Source organism: Malus domestica, chromosome 05 (genome assembly GCF_042453785.1).
Source record: "Malus domestica chromosome 05, GDT2T_hap1".
Classification (NCBI taxonomy): Eukaryota; Viridiplantae; Streptophyta; class Magnoliopsida; order Rosales; family Rosaceae; genus Malus; species Malus domestica.
The window spans coordinates 45,563,942-45,585,642 of record NC_091665.1 but is presented as its reverse complement, the minus strand read 5'-3'; the positions used below and the strand labels follow the sequence as shown (position 1 = coordinate 45,585,642).

The window sequence follows — 21,701 nt, the reverse complement described above, 5'->3', positions numbered from 1 at the left end:
AAAGAAAAAAGGAAACATTTTTTTTAACAAGACGATATTATAAACTATTCTATATTAGAAAAATAATGAGCAATAGGTCGAATTTTTATATAAAAAAGAATTATAAACTGTAGTTTTAGAGTTTGGTAAAAAAAATTAAAGCGACAAAGTCACTTTTGGTTTGATCTAGGTGATGAATTAAAAGTCTGGTATACAATAAACTTGGTTTTGCTATTTTTTCGCGGAGATTTGTTAGAACAGAGAGCTCGTGATACTTGCTATCCACCCTTCCTTATCTACTTTATTTCTAGATTTGGTGCAACTTATTGAATATATTATTCTACCCGACTATCGTAATTTACGTTTGCAACTGAACCGAAAAAAATGTTACAGCTGATAAATAATTTTAATAAATAAAGTGTAGTCATGTTTCCACATGGAAATATCAATTAATGCATGGTAATAGTGAAAGTGCATGGAAAGTCTTTAGATGATCAAACGTGCCGAGAATCCTTTTTTTGGCCGAAGACTAATACTTTTTTGCACGTTAAAAGCTTAAAGGAGGTTCAATGTTGAAATTTCTTTTTCAAAAGTAAACTCAATTGATCATAAGTCAAAGTAAACGAAAGGAAGCTGGTCGAGCGTTGGCCTTTCTTTTTTGGGTACACGATCGATGCAGTCATTTTTTCAAAAGAAGCATTTACTAGAACTAACACAACAGATCAAGAACGTTTGAAAATTGGTACACCAATCACAAAGTAAAGGGATTAGGTATACAAAATTAATAATAATCAACCGTACTTATAGGGGATGGATTTTGTTTTATCTTTTTTTTTTCTTTGATTTGAAAAGAAATATATAATTATATATTAATGTCAATGAATCATAGCTATTTAATGATCGTATTTTTGACCGTATCTTACCGTTAACAACTTATTATAATAAAAGTATTTGTCTTGTACAAAAGAAGACATTTATGATTGTTAATAAGCTTTGGTTTAAGTGAGATAATCATATGGATTTCGTACTAATCTTCAATCTTTATTTAATCACTTGATAATTTTAATAGTTGCCGTATGTTGAGATCAATCCATTAGTTTACTCAAGTTTTCAATGGAATTAAATGTGTGGATTTTGAATAAGAGGCCAGGTACTGCCGATTAAAACTATGCGTTTTATAATTCATACTTCAGGTATTATTTACAGGATCCAGATAAGAATCGAAGGGAGGAAGACAAAGTAGATGGAATGATCAGACAACCAATGGGAGATTAACAATTTATTTAACTTAATTAATAAATTAATGGAGTCGTAATTACAGTCGATAATAATTGAAAGAAAAACCAAAAAAGTATGCAAGTGACTCGGTCCCACAGGTAAGCAGTCAACATAGTTCCCGGACAGATCTGAAACGTGGAGAGTAATGTCACGGTGGGTGGGGTCAAGGGAGACTAGGCCACTGTTTCACCCGGTCATCAGTCACAGCAAGAAAGATCGAGAGGCGGGCCGTCAAAACCATTGACTTGGTTCGGGCCCAGTTGGGCCCACTTTTGGCGTTTTTTTCTTATTTCCTCACGTGGAACGCGCCGCGCGGTTCGGGGCGGTGCAGTTCATTTCCTTTTTCTCTTTCTTTAGCTGTGTCTTCACTTTCTCTTTTGATTTATGGGAACGAGTCAAACTCTTTCTTGACGAAATGTGGAAGAAACCCCACCCAACTAGACACCCTTTTGCGTTTCTTTTCTACACACGTCCACACATAGCAATCTTTTAGTATGTTCGTTACGGCATTGAGTGATGTTATTAATTAACGTGTTTAGATAAATAAGTTTTTGATCATATCGAACATTTTGTCTATAAGAAATACTTTTGTCCGACTAATTGTGCACATCGATAAAGAGAATCGACTGAAAAATGATAGACTTTGTTTATGTTTTTGTTATCATTAACCACATAAATCAGTAATTTGTGAATTAATAACACGGTGTACGGGTTTGAAGGTGTTCATAAAAGTTTAACAGTACGTGACAATTTGGTCGTCGTAGTAATCTTCACCGTCTAACGCTTGTGAGTTATGACTCTTTGTTTATTGGGACGGGTCTAACATTTAAAACGGGGTGGCCCAACGTTGACAGATGGCAGACTGACGCACCATCTGACGCAAGTGATGAAAACTAAAGTAATAAAAATAAATGAATAATCCCATGAATTTCTCACAAATCCAATCTAGTTGTTTTAAGTTTGGTCCACGTCCATACCCTTTTTATAGGCGATCACGTTACACCGGTAAAAGACTTCAAAGACTTCACCACCCACACATACCCCTCATCTCTCCCTCCCTCTCTCTCTCTCCTCTCTCTCTCTCTCTCTTAAAACCCTGCTCCTTCATCTTCTTAATCTCCTCTTCATCTCTCTCTTGATTACCACTTGTTCGTATCGTCAAAAGATTAATTAAATTTTATGGACAAAGGATGGGGGCTCACTCTTGATTCTGACTCCTTCGGCTACCTCCTCAACAAGCCGCCCACCGCCGCGGTTAAGCTCGACCACCACAACAACAAGAGAAGCAGTTTTTTTGGTGGGGAAAGGATGTTCCAGGGAATGGAATTCCCCGTCAAACTTGGCCGCCGGGAAGAGCAGGATGCATCACAGCCGTCCAATGACAACAACCGGATGGTTGTGGATGAGGTGGACTTCTTTTCCGATCGTAAGAACAAGCTCAATACCAATAGTACTGATGACCATCATCAGGATTCGAAATCCAATGGTGCAGTCAGTGTCAAGAAGGAGAATTGGACTGGTTTGGATGTTAATGTAAGCATTTCCCCTTTTATGTATTATTTTTCTGGATTTTTTGGCGATTTATTGTTAGTGGTACTTAATTATTTTTCTGTTTTGGATGTAAAAAATATGTAGACTGGATTGCAGCTTGTTACTGCGAACACCGGAAGTGATCAGTCGATGGTTGACGATGGGATTTCTTCTGATCATGGGGTTAACAAAAGAGCAAAGAATCATGAGGTAAGACTTTTGAATTACACGATATTTCGAGTTATTCAAGTATTATCATCTAAAAAAATATAACATATACGTAATTGACTTGAAATATTACTATTTTTTCTCTGAGGAAATAAATTATCTGAATTTCTTATTTTTAGATTAAAGTTGAATTTTCTATTTTTAGACTAATGGTTTATTCTGTGGTGGGGGTTGATTATGATGATCAGCTGGCACAGTTGCAAGTGGAGGTGCAACGTATGAATGCTGAAAACCAGAGGCTGAAAGAAATGCTTGGTCAAGTGACCAACAACTACAGTGCACTGCAGATGCATCTTGCTGCAGTTGTACAACGACAAAATCACACTACTGCAGCTCCAGCTGATAAGAGATCACAATTAGATCATGATCAGGTAATTCATTTATTTCCGTAATCATCGCAATCATCTTTTTAAGATTACGATATTTTAAATTACCCTAATTTACAGAAAGATAAATTGCCTAGCCAACTAATCGAACTCACGTCTCTAGAATTTTGAAATATATTGACTCTTTTTTGGTCTAATTATTTATCTTTGGTCTAATTATTTATCAGAATGCTGAAGCAAAGTCTGATCAAGAAAAGAAGCAAGGATTGGTGCCAAGACAATTTCTGAATTTGGGTCCGAGAGCCACAGCCGAGACGACTGATGACCAAGTTTCCAATTCTTCATCGGAAGCAAGAACCGGATCAGCTTCACCACCCCAAAACATCAATGAAGTTGCGAAAAACGATCAGATTGGTCCGTTGGATCCGCCAAACTCTAATAATTTCCGTGACGGGAAAAGAGTTGGCGGGGATGAGAGTCCTGAATCTCAATCACAAGGATGGGTGCCCAACAAGGTCCCCAAGCTCAACAATTCTGCGGCTCCTAAGCCAATTGATCAATCAACCGAGGCAACCATGAGGAAAGCCCGCGTCTCCGTCCGAGCCAGATCAGAAGCCCCTATGGTAAATTAATCTAATTCAATTCAATTTAATTAGTAACACTTCAAAATAGTCCTCTTGCGATCATGCTGAATTAAATAAATAATGAACGAAGTAGTATAATAACTCGATTATAAGTCTCTCAAGTTTCACAAAACATTAAATTTTGATTAATTACAGATTACTGATGGATGTCAATGGAGAAAGTATGGACAGAAGATGGCAAAAGGAAACCCATGTCCTCGTGCATATTATAGGTGCACAATGGCTGTAGGCTGTCCTGTTCGCAAACAAGTACGTATACATTTGCAGAAATTTTCTGTGCAGAACGTTCGTTCTCTATCGTTTTAGTATTGTTAAAAACATGTCGATAACATTACTTATGAAAGTACTAATATGTTTGTGTTACTATTTTGATAGGTACAACGTTGTGCTGAGGACAGAACCATACTGATCACAACATATGAAGGCAACCATAACCACCCACTGCCACCCGCTGCAATGGCCATGGCATCCACCACCACGGCAGCCGCCAGCATGCTGCTTTCGGGGTCCATGGCAAGTGCGGACGGGATGAATATGAACCCTAATAATTTGCTAGCCAGAGCAATTCTTCCTTGCTCATCGAGTGTTGCCACAATTTCAGCCTCAGCTCCATTCCCAACTGTCACATTGGACCTCACCACATCTCCATTACAATTCCAAAGACCAAACACCCCATTTCAAATCCCTAATTTCCCAGGGCAACCCCAGAGTTTTGGGGCAGCTTCACAACAACTGCCTCAAGGTTTTGGGCAGGCCCTCTACAACCAGTCTAAGTTTTCAGGACTTCAATTATCCCAGGATTTAATGGGGTCTACTAGTTCACAACAACAACAAATGCAGCAAACTCAGTCTTCCTCGTTTGCTGACACAGTGAGTGCCATCACGGCTGATCCGAGCTTTACTGCTGCTCTCGCGGCCGCTATCACCTCCATCATTGGTGGAGGAGCTCATCCGAGCAACAACAACAACAGCGCCTCTACCACGTCCAACAACAGCACCGGAGCCAACAGCAACAAGAACATTAGCAGCTTCCCGGGAAATTAATTAGAAATGTGGGCGTCTATTACTTTTTTTTTTGTTAATTTTGTCCTTTGGGTTTAGAAAATGTTGGTAACTTGTCAATACCTTTTGCTGTCTTTTGGGGAGGGTTTAGAATCGGTAGATGGATCCCAACTTCATTCTTTCTTTTTCTTTCAGGTTTTATTTTAAATAATTTGATTCAAATTTTTCAGTAAATACACAGAAGGAAAAAGATTTAGCTTAGATTATGTATTTACTATTCCAATCAATGACAAGTACATGCACTACTACATGTTTCATCTTCTATATATTATTTAGTTAATTTACTCCTAATCTAATCCATGATGATTATGTTCAATTAAGACACCATTGACCATAGCAAAGACAGAAGAAACTGTTGTTTACAAGGAAACCCTAAGAAAAAAACTCGAAGAAGATGAGAGAGAGAGAGAGAGGAAACGTGGAAAATTCTTGTACGTGTGAGGGTGTGGTTGCAGTCAACGAAATCGGCCATCTTTATTTGACACGTAAAATAAAAACCCTGGACTTTGAAGAGACTTCCAGGCAACTACGTGTGTGTTTGAATAAGTTAGGGAAAAAATGAGGTCAAATTCATACAAAAGTAAAGAAGAAGACAACTTTGAAGTGTCGAGTAGGTTTCGTGGATTGTGGGCTGCTAATTTCCAATTGGGTACGTTGTTGACTTTTTGTACACTTTGTTTGACATCACGTCACTGCCATTGAATTTTGAATCCAAATACCAATCAATCAAGTTGATAAAATCACAAGAAAATAGCAAAACGTGGAGCATTGTGGGCGGCAACCGTACCTCATCCACCGTACGAAGGATCTTCTACTCTACATGGACTCTCTGGATCCATGGCCTTCGTCTTCGTTGCCATGTTCATGGTGGTGGATAGGTGTGCATGTCTTTTATGATCCTCACGTGGATGCATGTGGCCAAAAACACCTTGACTCGTATTATTGAAAGATAGTTCGATGTTATTTTCACATTTATAGGTTGATCTGATAAATTTTCTCACAATTCGTTAACTCAACACAAAACGATGTAAAAATAAAAGATTTTGAGTTAATTTGTTAATAAATCAGATTGTTACCGAATTAACTGTTAAGAACTTATTAATATTATATGATCATTTATTAAGAATCCGATACAATATCGTTTTTCAAATCTAAGACTTAGGCATGGTCATCTCTTAAATAAATTTTTAACTCAACATAAAATGATACGAGCTGTTAACGAATTTAGTCACTATAGGTCACCATATAAGAACTCATTAAAGAAACGAATTTGCCACAACAACAACATAACATGTTTGCCAAGCCTACTTATATGTGGTGGTTGTAATTCATTGAGAGTTATCATATTGAAAAAGGATAACTGAGAAATATTGATTTTTATTTTATGGATATTGACATGGAGGCAGATTGTTTGCCCTCCTCTTACCATGTCCTTCTTATCTCCTCCTAGTTGTGCGGTCACGGTTAAGCCACGTCAACATTTTATATTGATTTTTTTATAGAGATAATAAGACATGTTAACGTGATTTAACCGTGACCGCACAATGTAGAAAGGGATGGGAAAGGCATGGTAATTAGGGGTGGGTTCAAAAAACCGAAAACCGAAAAAAACCGAAAACCAAACCGGACCGAGGCCGAAAAAAAATCGAACCGAAAAAAAACCGAACCTAAACTGTCAAACCGAACCGAACCGAATCTAGTCAGTTCGGTTTCGGTTTTTGAGGTTCGGAAACCGAACCGATATAAATATTTAATTTTTTTTTTTCAATATTATAAATCGTTTAGTCATACAATCATAACAAAACATAACCTGTTGCCAAGTTGGTTTCTGTGATCCTTTTCAAACTGCAGGGCATGGGTTCGAACCCTCATGCCTTCAGGATTTCAGAGAATTTTTTTTTTTTTTTTTTGAGAAATCTACAATACCCTTTTAACCCTAGCCAGCCACAGCAGCCACACCTTTTATCTTTTTTCATTCTTCTCTTCTCTCTCTCGTGTTAAATTCTTTAACCCTAGGCAGCCACAGCCGCCGCAACACCCTTTAACCCAGTAACCCTCTCTCTCGGTCTTCAACTTCAATCACTCTCTGTGAGAAAATCTTCAAGACCAAGTGCGATCAGTGCCATACCGTCGACTCGTCGAGAAAGGCGCCGGTCACAAGCAGGGTAATTTCATCTTCTCTCCCTTCAATGAACCTTGTTTTTCCTTTTATTTTTTGGCTTTTGATTTCGATGATTTATTGATTTTTGTTTGGATCTGACAATTATAATCCCTTTTTTGCATTTGGTTTTTGGATTTGTGTATTTGGATATTTGTTTCAATTGTTATTTGGATTACTGATTCGATCTCTGCTGCGTGCCTCTTTCGAGGTCGTTCCCGTCATCTCACGTCGTCTCGCCCCCGGCTCCGTCTACCGCAGCCCCCAACTCTATCGGAAACTAGTTGAATAATAAGTGTTTCCGCTTACTGAAGATATTGTGTAACGCAGAGTGCAAAGACGAATCTTAATGTGGAGCAAGTTTTCTTTTCGATAGCAAGAGACATAAAGCAACGGCTTGCAGATACCGACACTAGGGCTGAGGTATTTCATTTGCTTTCCTGGTTTTGTATTAAAAAGATCTACATTTATTTTTTCGAAACTCGCTTGTTCAAGGACACCCTGGGATCCATTCTGTACTCCATAGGAGACCTTGAAGAGGGTCGAGGGATGGTTACAATGCTCTTTGCAGGGCATCTTGCATACACTGGAATGCACGTTGTCGATTTGTTCTACAGAGCTGTAACAGGTCTTCAGTGTCAACCGACTAATTTGATGAAAGCCTTACATACATCCATGCATAAAAAGAGTATTCTTGACGAGCTAAGAATTATAATTGAATCATATATAGGGTCGGAGGAAGAAGACAAAAAGAGACGGACGTTCCAGTATGCAAGACTGTTTGACAGTCAAATGTTCGGTAATCTACAAACGAAGAATTGTGCCCATCTAGTCTGTATCTTAGCATACCTTTGTCAACAATGTGGAAGTGCAGGAACCGGAGACGCAACTCAAATTGCAGTGATAGCAAACATGGGGCAAGGGGCCAAGGACATGTGCAAGGCCGAAGCAATCAACATCTACAATTATATTGTTACCAAGAATGACCTTGGTTTTGTTCCGGCGTTGTAGGTTTGGCTGAGTCAAATGGTTATATATACATTGAGGCAAATGGTGGTCTAAATTAGCAGAGGACTTCAGTAAGTTTCCTTTCAGCACCCAATAAAAATTTATTTTGGTATGCCCATCCCATGTTTTTAGTTTTATCATTTACTTTATGAATCTCTCATGTGGACCTACATGCTTTGTTGGTTGGTTCTATTATATGTTTCAGTCTGTTTGAACACTGGAAATAATGTTTTTATTGTCATAAAGGTGCAAAATTTGTGATTGTTAATTCATAAGCTGAAGGAAAATTATGTTTGTTTGTGCTCAGGGGTCGTCAAAGGCAGGAAATCGTGATTCGAAGGCAGCAAGGGAACTAAGCAGCTAGGCAGCTAGGCTTTCAGTTTTTTTCTTTCTTTTTCGGGCTCAACCCTTGGGTTGGGTTGTTGTGCTGGCCCATTTTTTTGTTTGTGTTTAGTTGTGGGCTTTTGATATGTATGCAAGTTTAATGAAAGTTTACATTTTATAAAAAAAATAACCGAACCGGACCGAAACCGAACCGAAAAAAAATCGAACCGAAAAAAACCAAAAAAAAATTGAACCGAACCGAACTGAAATTTCGGTTCGGTTTCGGTTTTAGCAAAAAACCGAACCGTTTCAAACCGAACCCAGCCCTAATGGTAATGGGAGGAGGGCAGACAATCTGCCTCCTATTGATACGCGAACGTGCAGTTTCGATCTGTACGACTGATTGATTGAATAGGGTTTTGAAATTAACCATGTACAGCACCTATTTTTGGAATTCATCGAAGATAATCTTAGTAAAAAAACGTTAATAATTTGAAGAAAATAACAATTTTGAATATTTTACATATTCCCTTCAATTTCCATCGAAAGGTACGTGCTGACTCATATTTTGGGATCTTTGAACCTTTTGGTTTCACACTTAATATTTTTTTTTATTTTTTCCACACATTTTAAATAATGATAGAAGTAAAACATTTTGCAAATTAATTAGTTCCTTTAGGCAGCTTTGTAGGAATAAAGAATGAACTGCAAAATTTAACATCTACTATATAAAATAAAAAGAAATGCTATGCAAGAAAGGTGCCTATTCGAAGAATTTTGTTTCCTCTATTGCGACGGTATGGACGATTGTTTCCATTACTGACCAGAAATACATCAAATTCCCCATTCGAGCTCTAATTCCATACTTGATTGAAGCAAAGGTGAAAAAATATTGCATGTACATTGTTATTTGTTAATTGTATTTGTGAGAAAATTAATAAGCACTAAAGCTAGTTTGTAAGTGTTTTTAAAATAACATGAAAACATTTTCATTAAAAATACTTTTAGAACCAATCTTTAGTTAAAATGCAATTAAATCTTGCGAAAACATTTAAAATACTTAATGAAATAAGTACTGGTACTTCTGCAGAAAACAATTCAAATTGTCTTTTGGACATGAATAATTGTAACCAATTATGAACCATGTCCATAGAATTGTATGGATTGGTCCCCATTCTATTTCCGAATGATGTGTAGGGCCTAAGCTTGTTGAGGCCAACCAAATAATGGGCTTCAAGAAAAATAGGACTCATTGCATCCGAAAAAGGGCATATGACGGTTCTTCATTAAACTTGACCTCCAAGTAATCTTCTTTTAATTTCCAACTTTCCACTTTAAGCATTGCATATTGTGAGAGTGATGGGCACAATGTTTGCTTGCCTTAGAGAGGACTATTCTCTTTCCTGCACTCAGCAATAACCTATGGCCTAATGGTTAGGCTGTCTTTGCATCATTTATTTTGCCTTTAAGAGGACTATTCTCTTTGCTTGCAGGAATCATCCTAATTAATTTGTGTATTTTGAGACCTGTGTCGATCCACTACACAAGTTTCGAAATTTAAATTCATTTAACGGTGCTAGATAGAATGGTGAGAGCATCACCATTACTTGAGGGTAGTGAGTAAAAATATTCCCTAATTAATAACCAATGATATCATACTTCAGTACTTTACTTTTTATTAGTTATAATGATATCCACGTATCATCAGTTGTATATCCATAATTCGTTTCCATATCCAAACAAAACGTGCATAACTGCATTTGATTGTAAAATTTTAGTTGATTTAGTGTAAGGAAAACGTGAACATCGTCACACAAAATTCATGTGCAAACTACACCCCAAGCTCACGGTGGGCCCCAAATACGAAAGATTTTAATGTTCAGAACACTGGATAATATATCATATATTATTATAAAACAAGATGAAAATTTATATCTTAAGCATTTCTCTCATTGTACAATAACATATAACGTAAGCATCCGTGCTCCCTGAGAACACTAAAATCTCTCCCCAAATACGGAGGCGTCGCGTGGTAAGGCAACCAGGAGGTTTATATTACACGTGAGCGTTCAGTTGCAACTTCCAATTCTACATTTCCACGTCGTTTTACTCGCACTATCTAAACCCGTCGTCATCTACCCACATCATCCACGCCGTCTGATCTTTCTCTTAACTCCATAATCACCGTCCATTTTTGTAAAACTCCCTCCTCGAACGAGACCATCATGCCTCCACACAATATTGACCGTTTAAATCCCAAAGATCAGACGGCTCACATCAAAAGAATCAGTAGGGGCCTACCTTTTAGATACCATACAGAATGGAAAGGGATCCCGGATCCCTTTCACCTGAGCCTCTGACCAATAAATTTGAATTTGATCAAATTTTAAGAATCCAAATTTGTTGGTCAGGAGGTTCAGGTGGAAGGGATCCTCACCGGATCTCTTTCCATACGGAATATAGGTAAGGGCTGAGCTGGGCCCCACAGTAAACGCAAAGAGTGACAGGGCAGAAGAAGGTCCTCTGTTTTAAAAGCCACTCTGTTCCTTTGAGTTTCTTCACACCAACTTTCCACTGGCTTTCTCTTCCTCCTGCAAACAATTTAATCGCTGAGTTTTATCTAATTTTAATTTCTTAATTGTATATGTTTGAAAGTTTTAATTTGGTTCTGTGATTCTGCGTTTTGGAGCTATAGGCAACATGGGAACCAGCTTCAAAGCACTTCTGTTCCTTACAAGCCTGTTGTTTTCTCTTGTATCCTCTGCACCCAATGATGGGTTGTCCAGGATTGGACTGAAAAAGGTGAAACTGGATTCGAACGACTGGGTTGCTGCGCAGCTAGAATCCAAGAATGGATTGAGAAAGTATCGTCTCCCTTCGAATCTCGGAGAACCCGAGTCCGGGGATGTCGACATTGTTTCGTTAAAGAACTACATGGATGCTCAGTACTATGGTGAGATTGCCATTGGCACCCCCCCTCAACCCTTCACTGTCATTTTTGACACTGGAAGCTCGAACTTGTGGGTTCCATCGTCCAAGTGTTATGTCTCGGTGAGCTTGAACATTTACACTTTGCTGTAATTTTGAAAAATTGGAACTTTTTGGATGCTTAGAAAGCTTGGTCTGAGACAACATGACCATGGTTTTGTTGCATTTGGATGCAGCTTGCATGCTTCTTCCATGCCAAGTACAACTCGGGCCAATCGAGAACATACAAGAACAACGGTTTGTTTTCCATGCTTTTCAGTAATTGTTTCTGAATCGTGTGAATGCTGCAATTTGGTTGCGTTGGCTGTATGGTGTGTAATATATGTCTACTGCTGTGCAGGGACTTCTGCTTCCATCCAATATGGTAGCGGAGCTATTTCAGGCTTCTTCAGCAATGACAATGTTAAAGTCGGGGACATCGTTGTTAAGAACCAGGTAATCATATTTCTGAGCCCCCCTCCTTTTCCGTCTCCCAGTCTAGTGTTTCGGTTTAACTGTACTTGTTATTGGTGGTACATCTACATCATCAGGATTTCATCGAAGCAACTAGTGAACCCGGTCTCACATTCGTGACCGCCAAGTTTGATGGCTTATTGGGACTTGGGTTTCAAGAGATTTCGGTTGGAGGTTCTGTCCCAGTGTGGTATAATACGCATTTGCATCGTTGATCCTCACCGATCATTTTTTTTTTCCAGAAATAATTAAATGAATAATTTCAGCATTCATTGCTTGATATGGAACACATGAATATCTTCCAGGTACAACATGGTTGAGCGAGGTCTTATCAAGGAACCGGTGTTTTCCTTTTGGCTCAATCGCAACGCACAAGATGAAGCAGGTGGTGAAATTGTGTTTGGCGGAGTTGATCCGAAACACTTTAAGGGCAAGCACACATATGTTCCAGTAACGAGGAAAGGCTATTGGCAGGTTGGTAGTGAAAACAATCAGGTCCAATGTGAGAGTGTCTGATGCTTTCTTTTCTTTTCATTTTTGCCCTTCTAATATTTCACCTTTCTTTTTCCCTCTTTTCTTACTTGCATCTCTCCCTGGCAGTTCAACATGGGTGATGTTCTTATTGGTGGTAAACCAACTGGTATGTATCCTCTTGGCTCTTGATGCCTAAAGCATTGTAGTTCAATAAAATGACATAGAAATAGAGTAAAGCGCCCGCCCCTGTGTATGTATTTTTCACAGGATGGGGGACAATGATACGAATGTCGTATATATTGCCCCCGTTGTTCTGACTTAACTATTCTGCTGTTCAGGATTTTGTGCTGGTGGCTGTTTCGCAATTGCAGACTCTGGAACTTCTCTTTTGACAGGTCCATCGGTATGTAATCCAAATTTTAGTTGTTACTTTGTTTTTTTATTGATTAATCCTTTGATTGGTGCATGTTTTGTGTAAATAATTTTATCTAGGTTGTTGGATTAGCTAGGTCAGGTTCACTTTTTAACTTCGCATGATGAATGTTCTGATTGAAGCAGAAAGAGAGAAATATGAGCACGTTACTGACCTTTTTTCGTGTATATAGATTGAATGAAGTACTTGTGCTCGTTATGTTCTTCCAGCTTCTGTTTGCGTTGCGTCCGTTTGTTTTTTGCATAGTTTTACAAAGCTGCATTAGTAATGACAATCTCCCTATCGATAAATTTCTCTATACGTATATACAAAGACTTCAATTACGAAGATAAATCAAGCCATTGGAGCCAGCGGTGTTGTTAGCCAGGAATGCAAGGCGGTTGTTAACCAGTATGGGCGAACCATTCTTGATTTACTCGTAGCTCATGAGGTAAATTCAAGATTTATGTTATTCCAGTTTGCACTTTGTTTCTTGTGCACACGAGTGGAGACGATTGTAATTCATTTGGTTTGCGTACTTTCTCCAACAGGTCCAACCAAAGAAGGTTTGTTCTCAAATTGGAGTGTGCACCTTTGACGGAACTCGTAGTGTAAGGTCAGCTCAAAAGATGTCCTTTTATTGCTCTTATTGTTCTTGGGCTTGCCTTCATTAGGTAATAGTTTATTGTTTTACTGTTGTGCTTGTTCAGCATGGGCATTGAGAGCGTGGTGGATGAGAAAAACGGCAAATCTTCTGGCATTCTTCATGATGCTTCATGCTCTGCGTGTGAAATGGCAGTTGTCTGGATGCAAAACGAGCTTAAGAAGAATATTACGCAAGATCGTATTTTGAACTACGTCAATGAGGTGCAGAAATTTCACAAAACTTGATTATATTTGTAACCCGCATCACTTCTCTTTCTGACTCCACGATGTTATAACTCCGCAGCTTTGTGAAAAAATGCCAGACACATTGGGACAATCTACTGTCGACTGTGGAAAGCTTTCTTCCATGCCTCCCGTCTCCTTCACCATTGGCGGTAGGGCTTTTAAGCTCACTTCAGATGAGGTACGACAACATCCCAATTTATCCTTTAGCTACATGCTTGTATATCTCTTAAGACCATCTATGTAATGCTATCTGGTTCCCTTTGTTTAAGATCAGCGAATGAGGAATCTAATGTTCTCTTTTAGTACACTAGAAAAATTAGTGTTTGGGTTCTATTTACCCATAGTTTCTCGACGAATAGTTTAATGTGCGTTTTCATGACAATACTGGTACACTTTTCCTGTGGTTTAAGGCGAATTTTGGTGTGAATAAATTTGCATGACTAAAGTTGTAGTGCAAGCTACCTTTGCGCTTCTGCTAATTTCTCCGTTGGTTTGAGCAGTACATACTTAAGGTCGGCGAGGGTGCTCAAGCTCAGTGCATAAGTGGATTCACTAGCCTGGATATCCCTCGTCCCCGCGGACCTCTCTGGTATTATCACATTAGTCAACACTTGAACTCGTTTGTCGAGCTTTATATACGATAAAACCTGCTTTGATTCTCACTTTGCGGTGGTGCAATGCAGGATCTTGGGAGATATATTCATGGGTCGTTACCACACCGTGTTCGATTATGGCAAGATGAGAGTCGGATTTGCAGATGCTGCATAAAGAACGGCCTTGGGACCGACCCCTCTTCTTGATATTATTTGATGCATATGCTCATCTTTGTTTACTTTTCATATATGTACCTCTGTATGTAAAGGGATCCAGTGGTTAAAACTTGCAAATTGCAATTAGTTGTGGTGTTTGTTGGCGTCGGCGTAAACCTAGTGTTTGTAAATACAACTGTTTGTAATCTGGTATCATATGTTATAAGTTTGAGAGCATGTAGTAAATTGTGCAATGTTTTCTAGTAATATCTCAAAATTACGGGCTTCAGCTGTTAAGTAGAAGCATTAATCTCCATATTTTCTTCAACCATATGAAATTTGCTCATGATAAAACTTTACATTACTGACGCATATAGGTTGGTTTTGGTCGATAGCTGAGTGAAGGCAACGATTTGTTTGAAAAATAAAAGAGCGTGGAGGACCCAATTTGGAGAAACTTGTGTGGAGCCTATGAGGCAACAATCTACTCTTGGTGGGAGCTCAGCATGTAGGTCTCACCAAGTGCTGCCCCGTAGAGTAGCCGAACTCAAGACATTCTCCCCCACATATTGTACTTGGGATGAATATTAGGTTGTAATGGGATAGAACAAACTTAGACGTTACGCAAAAGTTTGTGTTGACGTGAATTGGTGTATGATCCTTGATATGGTTCCATTCCATTGGCTTTGAGGCCAAGTTATTCGCATGATGAAATTCATTCATCATCTCACAGCTCATTGAGTGATATATATATTGGCCCAATGAGCTTGTGTAGCTCCACTTTAATCACCTCATGTTTTTAGTATAAAGTTTTATAATATGGACAGGAAATTAAGGTTAAACTGTAAAGTGATAGAGAATGGAGCGTCTGACTTTGAACAACCGACATGTTATTTAAAAGTGTTTGTACTTAATAGGTGTTTGTAATCTAGAAAAACTGAACCTAATCATATATAAAAAGGTAATGCTAGAGAGACTAAATTAGGAGATAAAATTTATAAACTAAATGATGTATCATCAATAGGAATAAACACATTTATCAACGCGTAATAAGCCACTTACGTAATAAATCAATCTCCTTTAGTTTTCAAAATTTTGTCTATAATTTTCATCTCTCTACCGTTACCTTATCTAAAAGGAGCCTAAACTAAAGAAGGAATGATGTCTTTTACAGTAGGTGTGCCGCACAAGTTCAGGAAACGTTTTGTCACGCATGATTCACGAAGCACAAAGGTGGGGCTAAAAAGCTTTGCCAAAAGCTGACAAATAAAAGGGAGGTGGAGGACGAGGAGGAGGGCAAAGAAAAACAGAAAGAAAGAAGGGATAGGTGGCATGCATGCATGTGAACAATAATATGATAGGGTTGCTTGGAAGCGACATAAATCACAAGGTACGATACCGAACAAACACACTCATCAATCATGATTCATTTTCGTGCATGCACATTGACACCATATATTTTGCGCACGCAAAGCAAAGAAAGGCCAAAGGTTACGTTACAACGTTGTGAGCTGCAAACCATCTACGGTTGCAAGTTTTCAACTCACTTATTAATTCTAGGTTTCTACCGGACCCACCTGACCAGACCAAGCTGGTTGGTGAAATCGTTCGGTGTTTGGTTTGGTTCGTGCGGAGACGAAGAAACTGAGAGGATGCATGTAAGAATATGAGTTGGGGTTTTGGTTTGGCGGCTTTTACAACTAAATTATTGGTCATCCCTACTGTCCACCTCCTTTCCTATGCTCCTTTGCACAATATGCACTCACTTTCCCACTGCAACACAAAAAATCCTTTTAATTGCCTTTTACATCTCAACTATACCCTTTTCTTTTAGGGTGTGATATCCACACACCCCATTTTACTTCTCACACACCTTTTTAATTTTCGGCCGTCGGATCGGATGAATTGAAGAAGATCAACGGACAGAAATCATCAAGAGGTGTGTGAGAAGTAAAATGGGGTGTGTGGATAGCACACCCCTTCTTTTATCTACATAAGTCCATTTTCCTTTGTCTATTATATGTTTGTTTTTTTTTTACTTAAGGGTTAAGAAATAAATATCATTCATGTGTTAACTATGAACTAGATAAGTAAAAGAATTGGGAAGCTTAAGAATATATAAAAGAAGCAAGAAATGAGAACTGGATCAACTACTTCCATTAGTTACCGACCTAATTCCTGATTTTGAAGTCAAGAATTAGAATATTTGTCGCTAGTTTACTGCTCTAGCAACTGTTGTTTATAATATTTGTGCTCAATACATTTTCCAATTCACTGAAGAATGAATATCGCTAAACCAAATTATCATGTAATTATTTAGCGGTTTTTTTCGTAACTGTTATTCATACTACATCAGCTCAAAATATTTCCACCAAATTATCATGCCCATACTTTTGAGTATTAGAAATTCTCCAAGAAAAGTACTCATTTTTTATCATTTAATTAAAAAAGTTGTACCATTTATTTATGTATTTGGAGGCAGATTGTCTGTCCTCCTGTTATGGTGCCATTCTCATCCTCTTATATTTGTGCGGTCACGGTTAAGCCACGTCAACATTTTATATTCCTATTGTTTTTTGTCTTATTATCTCTATAACAAAATCAATATAAAATGTTGACATGGCTTAACCGCAACCGCACAAATAGGAGGGGATAAGAAAGGCACTATAACATGAGGACAGACAATCTGCCTCCTATGTATTCAACACTTACCAAACCATATCCTAGACTTGCCAAACTTATTACTAAAATGGGCACAAATTATGCATCCAACTCGGGAGAAAAATGAGTTCGCTGTTGCTTAGTGGGAGTTGTACTAGAGAGTATTCAAGTCAATCCATTTTCTACATAATTAGGCCTCATACATCCCACCAAACAAGGAGAAATTCTCATTATGTCTGAAACACGAGTAGTACATCATGTGTCATTATATAACTGGAGATAAGTTTTAATTTTGAAGTTGTTAATTTTTTAACACAAATATCTCACCACTCGATCACTTGTATAGTAAAACATGAAGTACCACTTCATGTTGTGGACACACTAAAAACTCTCTCCCAAACAAGAATATTCCATTCATTTTCTATTCGCACCCCAATGCGTAAGGACTACGTAAGCAAGTCCCAAATGCGTGGAATTTACTTTAACCATATCCCATTCGTCCCCAACGCCAAACTTACGTAACCGCCGGCCAAAAACAGTTTGCACCCTCCTTTTACCACGTGGAGGCCTCAGATGAATTAGAGAAGACGGCGGCCCGCCCTTTGGTCCGAAAAAAGCCGAAAGAGTGAGAAAGGTGTTTGAAAAGGCATTAGCTTCGCTCACCAGGCCTCAAGCTAAAGCCAACCCCGCATACCAAACCACGCCCACAAGACTACTCCTCACATTTTTACTCACCACCACCACCTTCTCCACTCATATATATTCCACCTCCCAAATCCCAATCCAACCAAAACAAACTTTAACACATACCAAACTTGTAACTCCTATCTGTTGTGTAGTTCTGTTCGTCTAATCCTTTGTTATCGTCATTAAATGGATTGGACTAGGGGCCGAACCATCGGCCTCGGCTCCTCCGCCACGGTCTCCATTGCCAAGTCACATGTCTCCGGCGAGGTTTTCGCAGTCAAGTCAGCCAAGCTCGCACAATCCCAATTCCTCCAAAAGGAGCGAGCAATTTTGTCTACGTTGAGCTCTCCCCATATTGTACATTACAAAGGCCACAACATCTCAACTGAGAACGGCGACGTTTTGTACAATTTATTTTTAGAATACGCGCCTGGTGGCACAATCTCCGACGCAATCCGACGGCAGGGCGGGTGCCTGGACGAGGCCGCGATCAGCTGCTACGCGAAGCAGATTCTGCTCGGACTGCAACACCTCCACTCCAATCAAATCGCTCACTGCGACGTCAAGTGTCGGAACATTCTGGTCGCGGAAAATGGCGCCAACGTGAAGCTCGCCGACTTGGGTTGTGCTCGCCTCGTGAATTTTGATTGTGATTCGCCGATTGGTGGGACCCCGCTGTACATGGCGCCGGAGGTGGCGCGCGGGGAGGAACAGGGGATAGCCGCCGACGTGTGGGCTCTGGGATGCACAATAATCGAGATGGCCACCGGGCGGGCGCCGTGGAACGACGTTTGCGACCCGGTATCGGCGCTGTACCGAATCGGGTTTTCCGGCGATGCGCCGGAGATACCAAGCTCTCTCTCGCAGCAAGGCAGGGACTTTGTCGCCAAGTGTTTGATTGGGGACCCACTGGAGAGGTGGTCGGCGGGTGAGCTTCTGGAGCATGGATTTGTAGTCGAGGCACCCAATGATCTTCTAAGTCCCACCACCGTGTTGGATCGTCGTTTGTGGGAAGAGGAGGAATTTGAATCGGACCAGATTTGGCATCCGACCCGTGAGAGCAGTGGTTCGGTTTATTCAGCTAAGGAGAGGATCCGAAAGTTGGGTGAAGGCATTGCGGCGTCGTCTCGACAAATTCCCAATTGGGCTTCGGATGAAGAAAATTGGGTCACAGTTAGAAGTGACAACTTCAACAAACAAGATGTAGCACAACCACACACCATTTTTCCGCTTCTCGCCGCCGGGCAGTCCAAACACGTGCCGCTGTGCCTCTTATCGCCGCCAAATGAGGCCAATATCTCGTCACAGTATACCAAAAGTATTTACGACAGGCCAACAAATACGAATCCGGATACAAATACGGATCCTAGTAGTTGCTTGGGTTTGGGTTTGGAGGCTTGTGATGCAGCTAGCTTTAGCATTAGGCATAGTAAGAGAAAGGCTTGGATGGCCTTTAATTGTAAAAGTTATGTATTTTATTCAAATCTTAATTTTGTAAACAAAAAGTTATGGTTGTTTGTGCATGCTTCTTGTTTTACCTTTTCTCACCATTTTTTAATACAGCAAACAAGTCTATTGCCTTTTGAGCTTGCCCATCTTGGTGCATAACATTTTTTTGCATTTAGACAAAATCCGAAGATTGCGTTTGGGCACCCGCCTTGCCGTCTGATTATGCATACAAGGCGGGCGCACAAGCTGAAAGAAAAAGAGAAGACTTGACAACATAAATTGGCTAATTAGAATGTGAAAAATACAACTAGCACTCAAACAAAATAAAAATAAAAATAAATCTCAATTGGTCTGCAATCCCTCCCTTATCAATCGTCGCTACCACCTTCTGAGTGCTTGGCAGCCTCCCACTTCAGTCTTCTGTCTAAGATCTTGTTCTCGTCAAGTAATCGAACATACTCTTGGAAAAAATAATCCGAATCTTTGTTCACAGCCATAATTTCGTCGTTTGCGGCACGAAGATCCTCCGTCTTTGTTGCAACTTCGTATTCGAGCTTTTTTAGTGTAGTGAATGATGCCTGCAACCAACTCTGTAATGTTCTATTTTTCTCGTATACCTCATCTTGATCATCAAGTAATCGTCCAAATAGATTCCTCATAAAATTAGCATCGTCTTCTGCACCATTAAGCTCAAATTGTAGTTGGTCGAGCTTTGTTTTCAACGATTCCAGTTCGTCCTTTTTATACGCAAGCATACGGTCGTACTCAGTGAAAGCCTCTTCGGATTGTTTCTCTTGCACGATCGCGCGGTCCTTTGCAGCGTAAATCTCTCCTGTCTTTGTCTCAAGCTCATGTTGTAGCTGTTTGAGCCTTGTGTCCGAAGATTGTAGCTCCTTTTGTAAACTTTGGTTTGCCTCGATTGCAATACCTTGCGCATCAAGTAGCTCTCCGAATGCGTTGCTTAAATTCCTTAAATTTACTTCTGCATCATTCAGTTTTCCGGTTGTGGTCTCGAGTTCAGATTCTACTTGGCTGAAGCTAATGAGCTTTGTTTTCAAAAGCTTGTTTTCTTCAAGCAATTGATCAAGTTTGAGTTTGGCGTTTGACGACAACTGTAACTGCTGCTTTAAACTCTCATTCTCTCCATGGACAAGACTCTGCTCCTTAATTACATGTCCGATCAACTTGTTTAGAACAAGAACATTAGCTTGTGCGACATTAGTGTCTTTCGCCTTAATGTCGCGCTCCAATTCTGCGTTGTTGACCCTTGTTCTCAAGGATCGCAATTGGTCATCTTTCTCCCCAAGCAACCGATCAAACCCGACAAACATATCTTCCGATTCCAACCACTTGTGTAGACGTTTGTTTTCTGCAACCCCCAATGCGTTTCTTAGATCAGAAACATCTATTGTTTTGGTCTCGAGCTCGGATTGAACTTCGTCGAGCTTTGTGCTCAACGATTGCAATTGGTTTTCTTTCTCCTCAAGCAAGCGATTATTGTTTTCTTCAAATCTGTTGCGCAGTTCCCCCATCAATTTCGTTTGTCTATCAAGTTTTTTGACATCCTCGCATACTCGGTGCAAGATGAAATCAAGGACTAGGAACAACCCTGTAGATAAGCAACTCAAACGTGTTAATATATAGTAAAAACAAATTAGATAGAGCAAAATAACATGAAAGAAAGAGAAAACCCAGCCTAAAAAAAATGAAGACTACCGATGAGAATGAAGTCGAGGAGCAGGCAGTAGTAACTGACAATGCGCTCGAAAGGTGTTTGGATCATCGCGACGTAGTGCACGAAGAAGAGAAACTGGAGCATGCCCTTTGCGAATTTCAAGCCGAACATGCTAGTGAGAGTTAAAAGCTCCATGAGTGATATCCCCAGAAGGCTTCGACAAAGAAGCTCGTTAGATGGGTCTGGTGGTTCACTAACTTTCCTTGTACAAATAGTGCAGACATGTAGAGCGTATATATATAAACATAAAGGGCCTGTATATTTATACATGTGTGTGTGTGTGCGTATGGTTACGATACTTAGGCTTTTGGGTAAGTTGGTTTGGAATCCCATGGAAGTAAGGGATTTTACAAGCAGAATCCGGAATGTGTGTCAAGAATTAATCCAGCTCTTGACTGGTTTGATTTGTTTCCCTTTTTTTTTTCCTAGTAGCTAAAACGCTGGTTTTTTGGACTTTTCATTCCTTTTCTTTTCCCTAGCCGAAGCCGGTTTTTTATTTGTGATCATCATCAGTACTAGTAGCCAAAACACAAAGGGGGTAATGGTTAAATCAACCGTGGCAAAGGAAATCGCTACGAAACGAATCCAGACATTTTCTTCTTCAATTCAAATCACACAATAAACCCGTCTACTTCTGAGTGTAATCAATTATAAAACAAAATAGC

General features: G+C 39.5%; 5 protein-coding genes across 5 annotated transcripts; 4 read left to right on the top strand and 1 right to left on the bottom strand.

Moving 5' to 3' along the window:
- Window positions 1-2,190: 2,190 nt before the first annotated feature.
- Window positions 2,191-5,295, top strand: LOC103427789 (probable WRKY transcription factor 31). Its single transcript, XM_008365867.4, has 6 exons — window positions 2,191-2,790; window positions 2,893-2,997; window positions 3,204-3,386; window positions 3,569-3,964; window positions 4,121-4,234; window positions 4,361-5,295. Exons 1-6 carry the CDS (start codon window positions 2,437-2,439, stop codon window positions 5,027-5,029), a joined length of 1,821 nt encoding a protein of 606 aa, XP_008364089.2. The 5' UTR covers window positions 2,191-2,436; the 3' UTR covers window positions 5,030-5,295.
- Window positions 5,296-7,162: 1,867 nt separating this feature from the next.
- On the top strand, window positions 7,163-8,723 carry LOC139195995 (uncharacterized). Its single transcript, XM_070821662.1, has 4 exons — window positions 7,163-7,212; window positions 7,536-7,628; window positions 7,701-8,284; window positions 8,521-8,723. The coding sequence occupies exon 3, from the start codon at window positions 7,755-7,757 to the stop codon at window positions 8,214-8,216; it is 462 nt and encodes a 153-aa protein (XP_070677763.1). The 5' UTR covers window positions 7,163-7,212; window positions 7,536-7,628; window positions 7,701-7,754; the 3' UTR covers window positions 8,217-8,284; window positions 8,521-8,723.
- Window positions 8,724-11,081: 2,358 nt separating this feature from the next.
- Window positions 11,082-14,771, top strand: LOC103434487 (aspartic proteinase). Its single transcript, XM_008372852.4, has 13 exons — window positions 11,082-11,588; window positions 11,702-11,762; window positions 11,866-11,960; window positions 12,056-12,168; window positions 12,284-12,452; window positions 12,579-12,618; window positions 12,791-12,855; window positions 13,199-13,315; window positions 13,416-13,480; window positions 13,575-13,731; window positions 13,814-13,933; window positions 14,256-14,344; window positions 14,439-14,771. The coding sequence occupies exons 1-13, from the start codon at window positions 11,238-11,240 to the stop codon at window positions 14,521-14,523; spliced, it is 1,527 nt and encodes a 508-aa protein (XP_008371074.2). The 5' UTR covers window positions 11,082-11,237; the 3' UTR covers window positions 14,524-14,771.
- A 2,645-nt stretch (window positions 14,772-17,416) lies between these two features.
- Window positions 17,417-19,475, top strand: LOC103434588 (mitogen-activated protein kinase kinase kinase 18-like). Its single transcript, XM_029103614.2, has one exon. The coding sequence runs from the start codon at window positions 18,039-18,041 to the stop codon at window positions 19,458-19,460; it is 1,422 nt and encodes a 473-aa protein (XP_028959447.1). The 5' UTR covers window positions 17,417-18,038; the 3' UTR covers window positions 19,461-19,475.
- Window positions 19,476-19,669: 194 nt separating this feature from the next.
- On the bottom strand, window positions 19,670-21,171 carry LOC139196297 (uncharacterized). The gene is made up of 2 exons (XM_070821989.1): window positions 21,018-21,171; window positions 19,670-20,910 (listed from the first exon to the last, which is right to left on the bottom strand). The coding sequence occupies exons 1-2, from the start codon at window positions 21,169-21,171 to the stop codon at window positions 19,670-19,672; spliced, it is 1,395 nt and encodes a 464-aa protein (XP_070678090.1).
- Between the last annotated feature and the right edge of the window lie 530 nt (window positions 21,172-21,701).

Coding starts and splice junctions, on each gene's coding strand:
- LOC103427789 (XM_008365867.4), top strand. CDS start 2,437: ATGGACAAAGGATGGGGGCTCACTCTTGATTCTGACTCCTTCGGCTAC. Junction 2,791..2,892: donor GGACTGGTTTGGATGTTAAT/GTAAGCATTTCC, acceptor AAAAATATGTAG/ACTGGATTGCAGCTTGTTAC. Junction 3,965..4,120: donor CCAGATCAGAAGCCCCTATG/GTAAATTAATCT, acceptor GATTAATTACAG/ATTACTGATGGATGTCAATG.
- LOC139195995 (XM_070821662.1), top strand. CDS start 7,755: ATGGTTACAATGCTCTTTGCAGGGCATCTTGCATACACTGGAATGCAC.
- LOC103434487 (XM_008372852.4), top strand. CDS start 11,238: ATGGGAACCAGCTTCAAAGCACTTCTGTTCCTTACAAGCCTGTTGTTT. Junction 13,732..13,813: donor TTTTGAACTACGTCAATGAG/GTGCAGAAATTT, acceptor ATAACTCCGCAG/CTTTGTGAAAAAATGCCAGA. Junction 14,345..14,438: donor CGTCCCCGCGGACCTCTCTG/GTATTATCACAT, acceptor GGTGCAATGCAG/GATCTTGGGAGATATATTCA.
- LOC103434588 (XM_029103614.2), top strand. CDS start 18,039: ATGGATTGGACTAGGGGCCGAACCATCGGCCTCGGCTCCTCCGCCACG.
- LOC139196297 (XM_070821989.1), bottom strand. CDS start 21,171: ATGGAGCTTTTAACTCTCACTAGCATGTTCGGCTTGAAATTCGCAAAG. Junction 20,911..21,017: donor CCTCGACTTCATTCTCATCG/GTAGTCTTCATT, acceptor GCTTATCTACAG/GGTTGTTCCTAGTCCTTGAT.